At 41.3% G+C, this 20,563-nt stretch overlaps 1 protein-coding gene across 5 annotated transcripts in view; it reads left to right on the top strand.

Moving 5' to 3' along the window:
* The window catches only part of LOC142143338 (major histocompatibility complex class I-related protein 1-like), a 719,063-nt gene that overhangs the window by 658,724 nt on the left and 39,776 nt on the right, over positions 1-20,563 (top strand). For all 5 annotated transcript variants that reach the window (XR_012689510.1, XM_075201101.1, XM_075201100.1 and 2 more), the window contains exons 2-5: positions 5,153-5,413; positions 11,878-12,156; positions 12,781-13,053; positions 19,952-20,044. Coding sequence is in view for 4 of the 5 variants with exons in the window: in XM_075201101.1 (XP_075057202.1) it covers positions 5,153-5,413; positions 11,878-12,156; positions 12,781-13,053; positions 19,952-20,044 (906 nt within the window). In the remaining variant the exon portion in view is untranslated. The remainder of the gene's footprint in view (positions 1-5,152; positions 5,414-11,877; positions 12,157-12,780; positions 13,054-19,951; positions 20,045-20,563) is intronic.

The following is a 20,563-nucleotide window of genomic DNA, read 5'->3' as shown; positions in this document are numbered from 1 at the left end:
GTCACTCTCTGTATACTAGTATACATTACTGTACCAGTTATTACCATCATCATATACTGTACATGTATTATACACCTGTCACTCTCTGTATACTAGTATACATTACTGTACCTGTTATTACCATCATCATATACTGTACATGTATTATACACCTGTCACTCTCTGTATACTAGTATACATTACTGTACCAGTTATTACCATCATCATATACTGTACATGTATTATACACCTGTCACTCTCTGTATACTAGTATACATTACTGTACCTGTTATTACCATCATCATATACTGTACATGTATTATACACCTGTCACTCTCTGTATACTAGTATACATTACTGTACCTGTTATTACCATCATCATATACTGTACATGTATTATACACCTGTCACTCTCTGTATACTAGTATACATTACTGTACCTGTTATTACCATCATCATATACTGTACATGTATTATACACCTGTCACTCTCTGTATACTAGTATACATTACTGTACCTGTTATTACCATCATCATATACTGTACATGTATTATACACCTGTCACTCTCTGTATACTAGTATACATTACTGTACCTGTTATTACCATCATCATATACTGTACATGTATTATACACCTGTCACTCTCTGTATACTAGTATACATTACTGTACCTGTTATTACCATCATCATATACTGTACATGTATTATACACCGGTCACTCTCTGTATACTAGTATACATTACTGTACCTGTTATTATCATCATCATATACTGTACATGTATTATACACCTGTCACTCTCTGTATACTAGTATACATTACTGTACCTGTTATTACCATCATCATATACTGTACATGTATTATACACCTGTCACTCTCTGTATACTAGTATACATTACTGTACCTGTTATTATCATCATCATATACTGTACATGTATTATACACCTGTCACTCTCTGTATACTAGTATACATTACTGTACCTGTTATTATCATCATCATATACTGTACATGTATTATACACCTGTCACTCTCTGTATACTAGTATACATTACTGTACCTGTTATTACCATCATCATATACTGTACATGTATTATACACCTGTCACTCTCTGTATACTAGTATACATTACTGTACCTGTTATTACCATCATCATATACTGTACATGTATTATACACCTGTCACTCTCTGTATACTAGTATACATTACTGTACCTGTTATTATCATCATCATATACTGTACATGTATTATACACCTGTCACTCTCTGTATACTAGTATACATTACTGTAAATGTTATTACCATCATCATATACTGTACATGTATTATACACCTGTCACTCTCTGTATACTAGTATACATTACTGTACCTGTTATTACCATCATCATATACTGTACATGTATTATACACCTGTCACTGTCTGTATACTAGTATACATTACTGTACCTGTTATTACCATCATCATATACTGTACATGTATTATACCCCTGTCACTCTCTGTATACTAGTATACATTACTGTACCTGTTATTACCATCATCATATACTGTACATGTATTATACACCTGTCACTTTCTGTATACTAGTATACATTACTGTACCTGTTATTACCATCATCATATACTGTACATGTATTATACACCTGTCACTCTCTGTATACTAGTATACATTACTGTACCTGTTATTACCATCATCATATACTGTACATGTATTATACACCTGTCACTCTCTGTATACTAGTATACATTACTGTACCTGTTATTACCATCATCATATACTGTACATGTATTATACACCTGTCACTCTCTGTATACTAGTATACATTACTGTACCTGTTATTATCATCATCATATACTGTACATGTATTATACACCTGTCACTCTCTGTATACTAGTATACATTACTGTAAATGTTATTACCATCATCATATACTGTACATGTATTATACACCTGTCACTCTCTGTATACTAGTATACATTACTGTACCTGTTATTACCATCATATACTGTACATGTATTATACACCTGTCACTCTCTGTATACTAGTATACATTACTGTACCTGTTATTACCATCATCATATACTGTACATGTATTATACACCTGTCACTCTCTGTATACTAGTATACATTACTGTACCTGTTATTACCATCATCATATACTGTACATGTATTATACACCTGTCACTCTCTGTATACTAGTATACATTACTGTACCTGTTATTACCATCATCATATACTGTACATGTATTATACACCTGTCACTCTCTGTGTACTAGTATACATTACTGTACCTGTTATTACCATCATCATATACTGTACATGTATTATACACCTGTCACTCTCTGTATACTAGTATACATTACTGTACCTGTTATTACCATCATCATATACTGTACATGTATTATACACCTGTCACTCTCTATATACTAGTATACATTACTGTACCTGTTATTACCATCATCATATACTGTACATGTATTATACACCTGTCACTCTCTGTATACTAGTATACATTACTGTACCTGTTATTATCATCATCATATACTGTACATGTATTATACACCTGTCACTCTCTGTATACTAGTATACATTACTGTACCTGTTATTACCATCATCATATACTGTACATGTATTATACACCTGTCACTCTCTGTATACTAGTATACATTACTGTAAATGTTATTACCATCATCATATACTGTACATGTATTATACACCTGTCACTCTCTGTATACTAGTATACATTACTGTACCTGTTATTACCATCATCATATACTGTACATGTATTATACACCTGTCACTCTCTGTATACTAGTATACATTACTGTACCTGTTATTACCATCATCATATACTGTACATGTATTATACACCTGTCACTCTCTGTATACTAGTATACATTACTGTACCTGTTATTACCATCATATACTGTACATGTATTATACACCTGTCACTCTCTGTATACTAGTATACCATACTGTACCTGTTATTACCATCATCATATACTGTACATGTATTATACACCTGTCACTCTCTGTATACTAGTATACATTACTGTACCTGTTATTACCATCATCATATACTGTACATGTATTATACACCTGTCACTCTCTGTATACTAGTATACATTACTGTACCTGTTATTACCATCATCATATACTGTACATGTATTATACACCTGTCACTCTCTGTATACTAGTATACATTACTGTACCAGTTATTACCATCATCATATACTGTACATGTATTATACACCTGTCACTCTCTGTATACTAGTATACATTACTGTACCTGTTATTACCATCATCATATACTGTACATGTATTATACACCTGTCACTCTCTGTATACTAGTATACATTACTGTACCTGTTATTACCATCATATACTGTACATGTATTATACACCTGTCACTCTCTGTATACTAGTATACATTACTGTACCTGTTATTACCATTATCATATACTGTACATGTATTATACACCTGTCACTCTCTGTATACTAGTATACATTACTGTACCTGTTATTACCATCATCATATACTGTACATGTATTATACACCTGTCACTCTCTGTATACTAGTATACATTACTGTACCTGTTATTACCATCATCATATACTGTACATGTATTATACACCTGTCACTCTCTGTGTACTAGTATACATTACTGTACCTGTTATTACCATCATCATATACTGTACATGTATTATACACCTGTCACTCTCTGTATACTAGTATACATTACTGTACCTGTTATTACCATCATCATATACTGTACATGTATTATACACCTGTCACTCTCTATATACTAGTATACATTACTGTACCTGTTATTACCATCATCATATACTGTACATGTATTATACACCTGTCACTCTCTATATACTAGTATACATTACTGTACCTGTTATTACAATCATCATATACTGTACATGTATTATACACCTGTCACTCTCTGTATACTAGTATACATTACTGTACCTGTTATTACCATCATCATACACTGTACATGTATTATACACCTCTCACTCTCTGTATACTAGTATACATTACTGTACCTGTTATTACCATCATCATATACTGTACATGTATTATACATCTGTCACTCTCTGTATACTAGTATACATTACAGTACCTGTTATTACCATCATATACTGTACATGTATTATACATCTGTCACTCTCTGTATACTAGTATACATTACTGTACCTGTTATTACCATCATATACTGTACATGTATTATACACCTGTCACTCTCTGTATACTAGTATACATTACTGTACCTGTTATTACCATCATCATATACTGTACATGTATTATACACCTGTCACTCTCTGTATACTAGTATACATTACTGTACCTGTTATTATCATCATCATCATATACTGTACATGTATTATACACCTGTCACTCTCTGTATATTAGTATACATTACTGTACCTGTTATTATCATCATCATATACTGTACATGTATTATACACCTGTCACTCTCTGTATACAAAGTATACATTACTGTACCTGTTATTACCATCATATACTGTACATGTATTATACACCTGTCACTCTCTGTATACTAGTATACATTACTGTACCTGTTATTACCATCATCATATACTGTACATGTATTATATACCTGTCACTCTCTGTATACTAGTATACATTACTTTACCTGTTATTACCATCATCATATACTGTACATGTATTATACACCTGTCACTCTCTGTATACTAGTATACATTACTGTACCTGTCATTACCATCATCATATACTGTACATGTATTATACACCTGTCACTCTCTGTATACTAGTATACATTACTGTACCTGTTATTGCCATCATCATATACTGTACATGTATTATACACCTGTCACTCTCTGTATACTAGTATACATTACTGTACCTGTTATTACCATCATCATATACTGTACATGTATTATACACCTGTCACTCTCTGTATACTAGTATACATTACTGTACCTGTTATTACCATCATCATATACTGTACATGTATTATATACCTGTCACTCTCTGTATACTAGTATACATTACTGTACCTGGTATTATTATTATACTATGAGATACATGCAGGTATACAGGTAATACCAGGCGTATTATGTTGATCTGTTCAGTTCTCCTGTGAATAATGTGTTTGATATGTAACAGTCTGTATGTCTTTTTTAGACAGTCACTCTTTGCACCTTTATGCCACGGGGGTCTCAGGTAGAGGATGGGGGCTGCCTGAGTTCTCTGCAGTTGGATTTGTGGAAGATCAGCAGATTGGGCGTTATACCAGTGACTCTCGTCTCGCACGTCCGGTGGCTCCGTGGATGATTCAGTTAGAACCAGACTTTAGTGATGAACAGACACTGAGGTTTAATTTCTATGAAGCTGATTTTAAGCTTGATGTGAGTGAAATGATGAGTAATTTTGACCAGACTGAAGGTGAGTCACACACTACATAGCATATGCACACACACACAAACATATACACTACACTGTATACACACAGGTACATAACATATACTCTACAGTGTGTAAACAGACACACTGACATGACTCAGGGGTGGACCTCTGTTTCGCCATGTATGCAAAAACTTTTTGAGAGCCCCCACGATAGCGACATCCAATAATGGCGTAGGCTCTCTCTCATCCTAACAGCTTCATGGATATGCAACTTGGGCTCATCCCCGTCCGCCCCTGACTAAGAATAGCACCCAGGTAACAATAGGAGCCATCCGTCTGTACCAGGAGTGATTTTGAGAAGTTAGAAGCCGCTATCACTGGTGCCCTGGCAATAGCAACCTGACACAGTTGAGTCCAGTCCAAGGCTCGAGCAAATCTCTTGGTGGTCAAGGATTTAGTGATGGTGCTGTACAGGTGCATAAACATCAACATCACAGGCAGCGCCCAGGAAAGCTCACACCTGTCGTTGGGGCCAGGCAGGGCCAGATGGCCTCTACTTTTTCAGATTCAAGCGGAACCATTACAACACCCACTAGTCCTGCACCTCTGTCATATCCATCTGCCGTTTGTCAGTTCTGATGGTGATTCCGGCCTGTTGGATGCTGCTAAGGATCATGCAAAATGCATTACCCCGACAGTATCCGGTCCACCCTCCGCTGAAAGGTGGCTGGGGCATTCTTCATCCTGAAGGGCATTATGGTAAATTTTAAATTGTAAATTTTAAAATCCCAAATGGGGTGATGAAGGCTGACTTAACTAGTGCAGCCCTGGTGAGGGGGATTTGTCAGTACACCTTGCTTTAATCCAAGGTTGACACATAGTGGACTTTTCCCTGCTGATCAAGAAAGTCATCTACCTGGGGCATGTGGTAAGCATCAGTCACTGTCACGTCATTAATTTATCAATTATCAAATGGCAAAAACTGATATCTCAACATCAGCCAACTTACTGTTTTGGGGAGCAGAAATGGAGTTCTGAGGAGTTCCAGGACCTGCCTGATTGGTCCTTCTCTGTGTTTAACCTTTTTAAAGGTAAACATGCAGATAAAGGGATAGCAGATAAATCACTGCTGATACAATTAGGGACAGGTATTGTTCTGTGGCTATACAGCAGAGTTTGTTTCAACAGGAGAGGTCACAGTCCAGAGACATTACATTTAAATACATAATGCAATCATCTGAAATTAAAGAACTGATGTACATTTGTACAGGAATTTGGTGGACAATAATCCTTTTGCCAAGGCTGAGGCAATGAACTAGTCTTCATGTTTACAGACGTTAACAAAGCCATGCTATTTCAGATGGGTTACAACTTAAAATACAGTGTATACAAGTGTAAACATCACTATAATAAATACATCATGGAAAAATATGATTAGGAAATATGGAGAACCAGAGGGTTAGAAAATGTATATATTTTCTTTATAGTCCATACTTTGCGAGAAACAATGCACAGACTGATTAAAGTTAGATTAATACCTCATTTCATCACATGGGGGTATTCGATGTTCTAACTGAGAGAAACGAAGGAGGTAGCACCTTGGTTAGACAGTGGGAATGACAACGAGTCTCCCAAGACATTATTTGACCAATCATGAACAGCAGCATGGTATTGTAGCCAGAGTAAAACTAGAATCACTGTATTGACTGCTGGGTAAGTACATATAATAAAATTTCTTCTTTATGGAGTGCTTCATCTTGCATGTGAAATGACATGGTTTGGCAGGAGGCGGTACCTCCAGGAATGCGTTTCCCATCAACAACTACCAATGGCAGTGGTTTGGGTATTGGAGTTACAGAGATACCCAATTGCTTGACCAAAGCAGCAGAAATAAAGTTCCCTGCTGCCCCAGAATCGAGAATGGCAGTGAACACAATTACCCCCTTAGAAGTATTAAATTGTACCATCAATGAAAAGGGTAGAGAGTTCTGCTTTTACAATATACAATACAATATATTAAATGATCAGGAGCTGCACGGTACAGATACAGCTTGTATTTAAATTGCCTTTCTTTTTCTTCAGTTGTCAAACAAGCCCTAACTTCATGGGCTCATCGAGTTATAGGTGTCTGAAGTCGGAAATTGTAGCGCATAGCTTGCTCCTTTTCTACAGTTCTTTCTCCGAACCAAATTTCCATTTTGTTGCATAGTGATAGTAAATCATATAATTTAGACAGCAATGCACTGGAGATTAGTTCATCTTTAATTTTATCAGACAGGCCTTGCCAAAAAATTACCACTAATGCATGGTCATTCCAACTTAATTCAGAGGCAAAAGTGCAAAATAGGTTAACATATTGGCCCACAGTCTGTAACCCTTGATGAAGCCTCATGATAGAAGTAGGGGCAGATAATCACGTGCCCGGGGCATCAAGCATTTTGCGAAAAGTTTCAATGAAAACTGCAGTGTTGTGCAACATAGGGTCATTATGTTCCAAAAGTGCAGAGGCCCGAGCCAAGGCCTGACCAGAGAGTAGCGAAATAATGAAGGCTACCTCTGCCTTTTTAGAAGCAAAATTTGCAAGCTGTATTTCAAAATGGATGGTACACTGGTTCAAGAATCCTCTGCAGGCTTTGGGATCACCATTGTACATTGGAGGGTTTGGACTCCAAAGACGAAAAGCTTGACTGGTTATTAACGTAACAGGAGGTGCGGGTGAAGCTAGGGACACCCATGATTTGTCTGGAGGGAATACATCCAACAGGAGAACCCATCAAGACATTTGGTGTTGCAGCAAGTCGCAAGGCATAGGTGCTCCAGCTTTGTCCATGGTCAGAGTATATTATCAAGTCCGGGGATTGTGGACTCAACACCAGCTAAGATTGACACAGGCAGAGAGTGGTGGTGCAGAGTCTGAGTTACTACCAGTATTCACGAGAGCCCGCCGCAAAGTAGGATTGATTTGGCTGCGTGTGCTGACCTGGTCATAGTCCACCAAACTGGCCCTTAGTGTGGTGGGTGGAGCACTACAGGTATGTAGCTCTGTAAGCAGAATATTCAGACAAGCTGAGGTCAGCAGGATGTAGGTTAAAGAACAGAATAGTCAGGAAAAAGGTCAAAACCAATCTGTCAGCGCAGTACAAAGTCAGGATCCAAGTAACACAAAGTCAGGAACAAGCCACATCAATAATCGGGAATCAAGCAGTAAACAGCTGTGACAAAGTGAGTGGATTAGTGCTTGATGGCAGGTATATTTCACTTAGGTTCCTAACCTACTTTATTTTAAAACCCCAGGGAAATGTTATTGTGTGTAAGCTGCTGAAGGGCTATAGGCCTGTTGAAAAGCCAGAAAATGGTCCTGGGGTTATGTATGGAAAGTGAGGGCGAGATCCATCCATTAGTCCCATAAACTGGGTCTTCCAAGTTACCAGTGATTCTGCTGGTAATCAGGAGTTGCACCTGATTGGTAGTAGTCAAAGGCTGCAGCTCAGTCAATCTCTCACTGCCTGTGGAGTCTGTGAGAGAAAGCCTGCTATCTGTCTGTAAGTTACTGGGCTAAAACTTCTTTATGTTTTGTCTTAGTTAGTCAGGAGTGACCAGTGGTTAGTTAGAGTCGGACGGCAAGGTATTTATTTTGAAAATGTCTTTTGTTTTCTTGCTGAATAAAAACTGGTTGGACTTGTGTGAAATCTCTCTGCTGCTATAAACACCATCTACCCCAATCACACAGCATGCTTAGAAACTCAGAAGAGAAAAGCTGATATTCCTGCAAGGAAGGACAGGCAGAACAGGTTTAAATACTGTTTGGGAGTTCACAGCCTGACCTCTGTGATTCAGCAATCTCCTCATTACAACTCAGTAAACTTGCATCAGCTGTGCAGGGAGAGTTTACTACTGAGTCCTGCATCTAAATACAAGATTCCAGAAAACACATATATATTGTCACACATACTACACTGTGTATACACATGTTCCATACACATTATATATACTGTGTATATGTGATAAAATGAAGAGCTAATTTCATCTCACCCAACCTGTAGCTCGTTTCTCAAAATATACCAAGTGGGTATAACTGGGCCCGATATACCCTGTATCTTCACAGTAAAGATGTATAACACACATACTGTATTACACTGTGTTCACACATATAAGGGGGAGTTTAATTGGTAACGTTACTGGTAATAGTAACACGGCCTGCGCATTATTACTATTATTATGGAGCATAAATAATTTATATCTTACACTACATATGACTGTGAGGAAACAAAAGGACCCTAATCACCCAGACAAACTGTAACTTGTTTCTCACACTAATAGGGGGTGAGTTGCTTTACTTTTTATCCCTGGTTTCCTCATCATATACTTCATGATAGAAAATGTGTTGTAGTTAATGCCCAGGCAAAAAGGATAAATGTAATTTATAGGTTCAGTGATGTTCGTTCCAAATGTGCCTGCATCATGTACAGTGATGTCTATGTGCAATTATTGTGCAAAGTACATTTATATTATGCGGTTTACCACAACATAATATTATATTATTTAGTGGACGTACTACTGCAGTCAAAATAACACTGTCAGAGAGATCGTGTGGCACTATAACAGGTAAATAGAGTATCCACAGAGTCATTGCAGACAGACCCACATTTATGAAGAGATCATTGTGTTCATGATAGTTTATTAATATGTGTAATTAGTAAGTTAGAGTTTTTTGCAAAGTCCCCTGTGTATATGCATCATCATCATCATTTATTTATATAGCGCCACTGATTTCGCAGCGCTGTACAGAGAACTCATTCACATCAGTCCCTGCCCCATTGGAGCTTACAGTCTAAATTCCCTAACATACACACACACACACACAGACAGACAGACTAGTGTCAATTGACTAGTGTCAATTTTCTGATAGCAGCCAATTAACCTACCAGTATGTTTTTGGAATGTGGGAGGAAACCAGAGCAACCTGAGGAAACCCACGCAAACACAGGGAGAACATACAAACTCCACACAGATAAGGCCATGTGAGGCAGAAGTGCTAACCACTGAGCATCATGCTGCCCCATATGCAGACATGAAAATACAATGTGCCTGCTGCACTAATCAGCAAACCTGCTATCTCCAGTGCTGCTGTTAATGTGATCACAACCCCCACCCCCCACACACACACATTGTGTGCAGGGAACTATACTTTTTGGGCCTAGGTCATTAAGAAGAGCAAAGCATAAAAAAGGAGTAACTTTGCACCTGGGTAAACCATGCTGGATTGGAGGGGGAGGTAAAGTTAAAATGTGAAGACAGATATATAGTTGGGATAGAGAATGTCCTAGATCAGCTTTAAATTTCATTGTAAAGTTAAAGCTATCGAGTATTTGTGTGCTACATGAAAAAGCATACAGTATTATCGTTATGTGCAAAACAATAAACTAATTTGCACCCCCTACAATGTAACATGGTTTGTCCAGGAGAAAACTTACTCCTTTTATTTTGCTTTGCTCTCCTTAATGACTCAGGCCCCTCATCTCCACCCCTTATCAGACTTCATAACATGTTCTATATGCACAATAGTGTGACTAGGGTAGAAAACACGCCAAAGGTCAGGGTCACAGGCAAAGTAGCAGAGTCCAAGGTACAGGCCAAAGGGTCAGGGTCATGGGCAAACATGCAGAGTCCAAGCAGAAGGTCACAACAGGAAAATCCAACAGGCAGAGTATCCACAGGACTGGATCCAACAAACAGACAGGAGGAGGTCAGTAAGTGTAAGCCCTCCATGCCTTAAATACTTTGATGTGCCAATCAGAAAAGAGGATGACAGGGCTGACAATCAGCCTCAGGAGGCTGCTAATTAATTACTATCTTAGAACTGGCATAGATAATAACATAACCCAGAAACATGTATACATATATAAATTAACCAGTTTAAATCATAGGAGAGCTCCCCCTGGTGTTGGAGGATGTCCCTACACCCTCCTACTCTAAGCCACAAAGATGAGCCCAAGGAAGAATAACAGTGCACTAAAACTAATGCACGTGCCCGGCTGTTAGATCTCGCCAGGATGGGGTGTACCGCCGCAGCTCGTGACAGGAGATATGTTCAATAGTTGTAAAGAAGGCTTCAGTGCGCCCAAGAATGTCCAACAAGTGCCAGGACCGTCTTCTAAAGTTGATTCAACTGCGGGATCAGGGCACCACCAGTGCAGAGCTTGCTCAGGAATGGCAGCAGGCAGGTGAAAGTGCATCTGCACGCACAGTGAGGTGAAGACTTTTGGAGGATGGCCTGGTGTCAAGAAAGCCAGCAAAGAAGCCACTTGTCTCCAGGAAAAACATAAGGGACAGGATGCCTTTCCCTGGTTTCTAATCACTAATAGTGATTGAGTACTTCATAGTTGTGGTATAATATGTTATACACGTGATGTTACACACTCTGTATATTACACCTAGCACACTGCTGTACACATGACACCACACACTCTGCTCCCATGTAACATGTTCCTTTGCGTGTTCAGGTTTCCATTCCTACCAGTGGGCGTTCGGCTGCGATCTGAGAGATGACGGCAGCACCACGGCATATGAACGGTTCGGATATGATGGGAGAGATCTCCTATACCTGGACATACAGAGAGCGGTTTATGTCGCCAGCATGCCTGAGGTTCAGCACACTGTAGACAGGTGGAACAGTCCAGAGGTACGAGAGGGAGAGAGAACCAAGATTGAACTGGAGAATGACTGTATCGAGTTCCTGAAGGAATTCATCAACTATGGGAAAGATGATCTGGAGAAGAGAGGTGACACTACACAGTATGCACAGCATATTATACTTATATCACATTATTATTACACCTCACCATACAGTCCTAATCTGTTATACTGGTCATTTCCTCGTGTTTCATCAAATTATATTGTCATATACTCAGTGGTATAACAATGGGAGAGATTACCTGGAGCATAGAGGTAACACCACACGATTTATACAGTGAGATAAATGTATCAAACCTGAAAAGAAAAGGTGAATGTATTGTCCATAGCAACCAATCAGATTCTTGGTATCATTGTCTGTAATGTACTAGATAAATTATAGCTAGAATCTGGTTGGCTTCTACGGACAATACCTCCATTTTCCTTATTAGGTTTGATATATTTACCCCAGTATCTTTATACTAGTATTACACGACATCATACATCCATATCGGTTATACTGATCATTTCCTCACGTATCTCATTACATTATTATGTCATGTATTCAGTGGTGTAAAAATAGTAGAGATGATCTGGAGAAGATAGATGACACCTCACAATATACACAGTATCAGTTTACTATACTTGTATTACATTTATATTACACATCATCAGATAGTCCTATCAATTATAGTGGTTATTTTCTTCTACATCTTCCTCTTTCTTTCTATCAGTTCCCCCAGAGGTGAAGGTCACAGGTCAAAAATCAGATGGGGTCACCAAGCTTCACTGTTGGGTGTACGGGTTCCACCCCCGAGCTGTGGATATAAGGTGGATAAAGAATGAGAAATATGAGATTCCCTTGGATGAGGCCCAACCGATCCTTCCCAATCCTGATGGCACCTACCAGACCAGAGTCAACGTGGAAGTGGCGGCCGGGGAGGAGGACAGTTACTCCTGTCATGTGGATCACAGCAGCCTGGAGAAGACACTCAGTGTGAAATGGGGTGAGTGTTACCTACACTGGGGGTAGGAAAGAGTGAAGACTCGGAAAATAACTTATCTATGAACTTAGATGATGTCAGTATTGTAATGTGCATGGATGTCTTTGAATTCCTCAACACTCTTCAATGCTAAATTTTAACTCCTATTCATCTCCTCAGTATATATTATCCCAAGCCTCTACTACTAAGGCAATGTAATTCATTGAGGTTGAGCTCGATGTTGGGTGTAACCACTACTAGTCAGTACAGAGTGGCTTTCCCACACTCTGCCCAATCAGAGTGAAGCTCTCTGTAATTATTAGAAACAGGCTGTCTGATAGCCCTATGTAAAGGTCTACATGAGGGGATGGTGACTCATCTGCAGGGATGGCCAGATTAAAGGAATGGAGGCCCCTGGGCTAATGGGGCCCCCATTCCCACGTGAGATGATAGTTCAATGCAAGGGATGGACAATCTTCAGTACTCCGTTCTTGCTGACCTCCAAAGTCTACAGTCCATGCAGGTCACCAACAACAGGAATGCTAAATATTGGAAAATCTATAGTATCGCACTTATGATTTGCTGCCCACCGCCCCCCACCCCAAGCGCTTACCTATTTCTTTGTCCTGTCACTGTAGTCCTTGCGCGGCGCGCTGTAAGCTCTTTACTGAGGAGATCTCCTCAGTAAGGAGATTACTGAGTGCCGTGGAAGGACTACAGTGACAGTGCTCAGCAGCATTGATCGGCTGGGGGCACCCCGCCCCCGCACCGATCATTAATGACACTGAGTACTGTCAAGGGCCCCCTGGATGCCCGAGGCCCCTGGGCTGTAGTCCAGTTAGACCTCTGGTTAATCCGACCCTGGTCATCTGGCAATAGTTAAGTGTGTTTGTACATAGTGAGCCTGATTCTTCAAAAAACTCATTGTGAGTGTGTGAGGGAACGGTGTCTACCATGGATGCACAGCCTACTGAATTCCACTGTACGTGGGTAAATACTTACACCCAGGCAGATATCCAACTTAACCAATGGTAGCTTTTATTAATGGAACAGCAACAACAGGCATAAAAACAACATATGTACAGGAGTAACAATTACAGGTATGCACAATGGATATAAGAGTAGTACATACAATACAAAACCGGTCCTATTATAGTCACCTTGGGAAATCCGACTATAGGCTTAGGCTTTCCTGGGAGTGCAATGCCCCAGTGACTGCCAGCAGGGCAGTGGTCCGGCTTCACTGTCACCTCACTTTTGGCGAGCACATAGATTCACAAGACCTGGGGTAACTTATCCAAAGGAAGAGGAACAGGGGTCCTTGCAGTCCTTCTCTCGATCTCTGTCCTCCGGAAGCTGGCAGGATCCATACCTCCTACACCAGCCTGATCTTTCCTCCATCAACCCCCTTGACACTCCACTGCTCTATCTTAAACCCACAGAATAGCCTCAGGCTGTAGGGGTGGGTTGACTGTCTGCTGTGTCTTAGAATATTGAGGCATAGGAATACAATACATGTTTCCTAATTAAGGTGCTTAAATTAGACACAGAAAGCCACCATGTCGTGAATACACTACTAAACATTATCTCGTTTGCCTACAGATGTAGCTAAAAGTACAATATTAAAGTTTCTCATTTTTAGCCTGTTACGTGTGGTTAACTAACAATGTAAATAGCAGAGCCAAATATACACAATCTATGTAAATGTTTACAACATAATGTAATGGTGACTACTCACTTCATTGTGTTTTAAACATAACACTTGCCTGACTAGATTTTAACAGAGGGACACTGCCCCTAGCTAGATCTCCTGTTATTTAGGTAAACAAAGATAGCTTCTGTTAAACAAAAGTCTGGTCTACCTGATAATATAATTATTGATGTATTGTTGCAGACCTAGAATACACATAGACTTACTCTGTTGGTAAAAGTAAACAATAGGAAGCCCTCAGACTAACATGAATATCTCACCTACAGTGTAATAGATAATATGAAACAATCTCAATATATTACCAATCTTAAAGCTAATATGCAGACACAATATGGTGGTGAGCACAGACATGTTATGGGAATGAAAACACACATACTGAATACACAGTCATAATGTGTGCTAGGACAGACACTCTAGGGGGACATGGGGATAAAAAGGTACATGTTCAATGGTATTGAGACAGAGTGCAACCCGCGTTCAGTATTATGCACACGTACTTAGGCTTTGCATATTCTCAAATTCATCAAGGCACGGATTCCCAAAGTACATGCGCTAATGAATTCGGGTCTAGGTCTTCTGTGCTCTACTACACGAGACACAGCAGGATATGTCCAATACCTATGTGGATCATAAATTCGCAAAAGAACACACAGGGGGAAAAAATTATTGAATTAATGTAACCTGGTAATACTATAGGCATCAATGATAAAAATAGTTCAAGTGTTCGTTTTATTTATTTTTCAATGAAATTTATTAGCATGTTGTTAATGTCTGCTAAACATAAAATATTTTTTATAGTTGCACGTGATTGCAGACACATGTTATAGTGTCATCACTACTAATCAGGACTTTTAAGCTGGGTACACACTACACAGTTTTTGTCCAATAATCGGCTCAATCAGCTGACATACGACCGCTCGTTCAAAAGTCGGGTCAGTGTGTGCAGTGACACGATGGTCGAAAGTCTGCCCAAATGGACGATTGTCGCCTCATTTGGTTGGTCGTACCGTTTAATATTTTCGTTCCAATCATGTTTCCGTTGTGTAGTGTGTATAAGTTTCCGAAAGATCCACAACAGTACGAAATTACAGTTATTGCTCACAAGAACATGGCTGTAAAAAGTCGCTAAAGGGACGTCCGCTCTTCCCTTTATCGTCCTAAACAAGGCTAGTGTGTATGCAGTCCATGAACCGAGCGACCGGAACATCGATCGCATGTAAAATCGAAGAGAGGGGAGGCCGAGGAGGAGCGGCGTGAGAGGAAGATGAGTCTCGCGGCCGCATTGAGTATAGAGCAGAGAGGGGAGAGATGGGAGTGGGGGAGGCCAGTGAGGAGGAGGTTGCAGTAATCCAGGCAGGAGATGATGAGTGCGTGGATGATAGTCTTAGTGGCATCCTGAGAGAGAAAGGGACGGATGCGGGCGATGTTGCGTAGTTGGAAACGACAGGCTTGGGCAAGGGCATGAATATGGGGGGCAAAAGAGAGAGAGGAGTCGGGGGTGACACCCAGGCAGCGGAGTTGGGTGACAGAGGAGATGGTGGTGTTGTTGACGACAATAGAGAGGTTGTGGTGGGATGGGAGTCTGGGCGGAGGAAAGACAATGAGTTCCGTCTTCGAGATATTAATTTTGAGAAAACGCTCGGACATCCAGGAGGAGATAGCGGAGAGGCAGTCAGATATACGAGAGAGGAGGGTAGAAAAAAGATCAGGAGAAGAGGTGTAGAGTTGAATGTCGTCAGCATACAGGTGATATTGAAGACCGAAGGAGGAGATGAGAGCACCAAGGGAGGAAGTGTAGAGCGAGAAGAGAAGAGGGCCGAGGACAGAGCCCTGCGGGACTCCTACAGGGAGAGTGCAGGGGGAGGAGGAAGAGCCGGACGTGGATACAGAGAAGGAGCGGTTAGCAAGGTATGAGGTGAACCATGCGTGGACAGATCCAGAGAAGCCGAAAGAGAGAAGGGTTTGCAGCAGCAGGGGGTGGTCCACGGTGTCAAAGGCTGCAGAGAGGTCAAGGAGGATTAGTAGGGAGAAGTGACCCTTGGATTTGGCCGATAGGAGGTCATTAGTAACCTTGGCCAGTGCAGTTTCGGTGGAGTGAAGAGGACTGTAGCCGGATTGGAGGGGGTCAAGGAGGGAAAAGACCGAGAGGTGCCTGGTTAGGCGGCTGCAGACAATCCGCTCGAGTAATTTGGAGGCAAAGGGGAGCAGTGAGATGGGGCGATAATAAGGCGAGAGAGGTGGGGTCAAGATTGGGTTTTTTGAGGATGGGAGAGATAAGAGCGTGTTTAAAGGAGGAGGGGACTACATCAGAGGAGAGTGATAAGTTGAAGAGGTGAGCAAGGTAGGAGCAGACAGTGGGAGAAAGAGAGCGAAGGAGGTGGGAGGGGATGGGATCGAGAGGACAGGTCGAGGGAGGAGAGGAAAGAATGAGGGAGCTAACTTCTTCCCCTGTTGTGGGGCAAAAGGAGCACCAGAGTTGATTGTTGGCTGAGGAGAGGCGATGAGGGTGGTGGGAGAAGGGGAAGAGGAGATGTTCAGTCTGATGGCCTCAATTTGGAAGAAAAAAAAGTGGAAAAGTCCGAAGCGGAGAGGGAGGGCGGGACGGGAGAGGGAGGGGGAGAGAGGAGGGAGTTGAAGGTGGCAAAGAGGCGGCCTGGGTTAGAGGATTGAGAGGAAATGAGGGACTTGAAGAAGGATTGTTTAGCGAGCGAGAGGGCGGAGCAGAAAGAGGAGAGAATAAATTTAAAGTGAAGGAAGTCGGCCAGGGAGCGATATTTCCTCCAGAGGCGTTCAGCAGTGCGAGAGCACTTTTGGAGGAAGCGGGTGAGTTTGGAGTGCCAGGGTTGGGGAATAAGGCGGCGTCTGCGGATAGCGGAGGCCCGGGGCAACAGCATCAAGGGCAGTGGTGAGGAAGAGGTTGTAGAGAGAGGACGCCTCGTCGGGACAGGCCAGGGAAGGAAGAGGTGATAGTAGAGTTTCAAGAGAGGAGGAGAAAGAGGAAGGGTCAATAGCATCAAGGTTGCGCCTAGTAAGGGTGGCTTTAGGCGCGGCGGGAGCGGGGGAGGACGACAGAGTGAAGGAGAGGAGATGGTGGTCAGAGAGTGGGAAGGGAGAGTTAGAGAAGTCAGAGAGATCACAGAGATGGGAGAAGACAAGGTCGAGGGAGTGACCAAGACAGTGGGTGGGGGAAGAGGTCCACTGAGTGAGGCCAAGAGAGGAGGAAAGGGCGAGAAGTTTGATGGTGGCGGGGTCAGAACGGTTGTCAATGGGGATGTTAAAGTCGCCAAGTATGATGGAGGGGAGGTCAGAGGCGAGGTAGTGGGGGAGCCAGGCGGCGAAGTTGTCGAGGAAGAGGGACGTGGGGCCAGGGGGACGATAGATGACGGAGACACGGAGGTGGATAGGGGAGAAGAGACGGATGGAGTGAACTTCGAAGGAGGAGAAGGAGAGGGAAGGTAAAGTAGGAATAATCCAAAAAGTACAGTTAGGGGACAGGAGGAGGCCCACTCCACCACCTGGGCGCTCATCCGGTCTGGTGGAGTGAGTGAAGGAGAGACCCCCATAGGAGAGAGCTGCAGGAGAGGCAGCGTCAGAAGAAGTAAGCCAGGTTTCAGTGAGGGCAAGAAGATTTAGAGAGTTGGAGATGTATGTTAGGGCATTTAGACTGTAAGCTCCAATGGGGCAGGGACTGATGTGAATGAGTTCTCTGTAGAATTAGTGGCGCTATATAAATAAATAGATGATGATGATATGTTCCGGTTCTGGGCATGCGCAGAGTGATTTTGCGTACGATATGCTCAAAATCATCAAATACGTGCCTTGATGATTGAGGCCCAGTGTTGTTACTGTTTTGCGTTATATTGTTGTGTTTGGCAATAAATATATCTTTCCTATCTACCTCACCTATGTGATCTGTGAACCTAGGTAATGTGAGCTATGGCTCTAGTACCCCACACCATGACTCAGCTGCCAGGAATTGCTGATCAAGTTGTACCACATGCTGACTTATCTATATTTTACCATTTTATTATCCCAACACCCACAACTCCTGGGATGTTGGGAGGAGCCCTGGTGCCTTCCTTAAGAAATTCAATCTAGCGCTGAACAGGCTGGGGCTGTGACACATTTAAACAGGGGAGGGGACCACGCTGCAGAGTTCCCTGTTATAGAGTCTTCAGCCCAGTCTGGAGTCTGTCATATCCTAGTGTTGGTAGTGGCCTTTTTGGAGTGACCCAACCTTGTCCGTCCCCCCCTCCCCGATATTGCGACTACCAGCCGTGGCTATGAGCACTGGGCTTGGAAGTACCTTTGGGGAGGGGGGAGGCATATTGATTTTTAGGAAAAGTTAATCACTTAAACATTATTTTTACACAAGCAAGATTCTTGCTGATCATCTTCATCAGCCCATGAGTCGCGCACCTGCAACAGATACGACTCCCGACAAGTGTATCTCGACCTCTAAATAGACAGCAAGTATGTGAGCATAGTACAGTATTTGGTCTACATAGCCCCTTCCCTCCACTGTTCTGCCTTTCCAGACTCCAGGAGGAGCAAGTCAGTGATACGCTAAGATCTTAGTATGGACCCAGGGATACGCGTGTCTTGTGCACATGTGCAGTATGAAAAAGCATATTTTTGGAATTAATATGGGCCCCACAGTCGCTGCTGCCACAGAAGATAAGAACATCAGACTAGATATAAATGAGGAGGATATGTATAACACAGACTCCTCCTTCTTCTTCATGGAGATGAAACTACTGGTTAGATTTATGTCACATGACTGGGTCACTATTCCTGTATGATATCTGGGGCAGTGTATGACATTTATGTACAGTCTTCTATTCCTCCCTATGTTCCCATTTCCAGCTACACTGAGGGTTAGTAACTAACATTGTACAAGTGCATTTGGGATAAAGAAAGGGGACAGTGGCAAGGCAAGCCCAGCCGGTCCCCAGCAACACAGACAACCCTGGCGGTCTATCTTGTCACACTTACTATACAGAACAGGGTTTATAATGAGATTTCTCAGACTCGGTTTTGCAGATTATTTATATGATATTTGAGAAACATCTGATGTGCAGACTGTACTGTACAATGCAGGAATATTGTGTTATTATGTAGCTGTCCTCTTTATCTTCATGTACATCTCTGATATATGGATTCTCAGTATCACCAATATCTCATATTTTCCTTTGTGTTTATCTTTCTCAGAGCCTAAAAGTGGCCTCACAATCGGTGTGATCATTGGTGCCGTGTTCGGTTGTCTTGTTGTTCTTGGCATTGCCGGATCTCTTATATACAAGAGTAAGTGTCAGTATTAGAGGTATTTTACTTTTCTAAACTATAAATTCTCAAGTTTTTAAATTTCAGATAAATGGGCCTTTTCTAATGTTACTTTATTATGTGATATTTGTGATCCTGCTGTAAAACCATCATCTCCGACACCTCATCTTGAGTCACCAGAAACTAACTCTTCATCTGTCAGTGTCCCACAGAGTCTCCTGTAACCCAGTTGTGGTACAGTGATAGGAAGTAAGAGTAATACTCCAAAATACTATCTATAATATAAATGTCTAGTGGCGTGTGTTAGTCTGTCTGTGTGTGTGTGTGGAAAAAATAAAACCAAGCTGCAGCGCCACCTGCTGGGCGGAGTTATACACTGACCTACTAAATTCTTAGTGTGTGTTGAAAAAATAATTCAGAAAGGGCTGAAATTTGGTATACTAAGATGTTTTTAATTTGTTAATTTAATTTGTTAATTGTTAAAAGTGTATATAAATATTTAAAAAAATATATATATATATTTCTTGAAGGAGAAGTGAC

This window comes from Mixophyes fleayi, chromosome 3 (assembly GCF_038048845.1).
Source record: "Mixophyes fleayi isolate aMixFle1 chromosome 3, aMixFle1.hap1, whole genome shotgun sequence".
Taxonomy (NCBI): Eukaryota; Metazoa; Chordata; class Amphibia; order Anura; family Limnodynastidae; genus Mixophyes; species Mixophyes fleayi.
The sequence above is the reverse complement of the archived record's forward strand: the minus strand, read 5'-3'. Positions and strand labels throughout refer to the sequence as shown.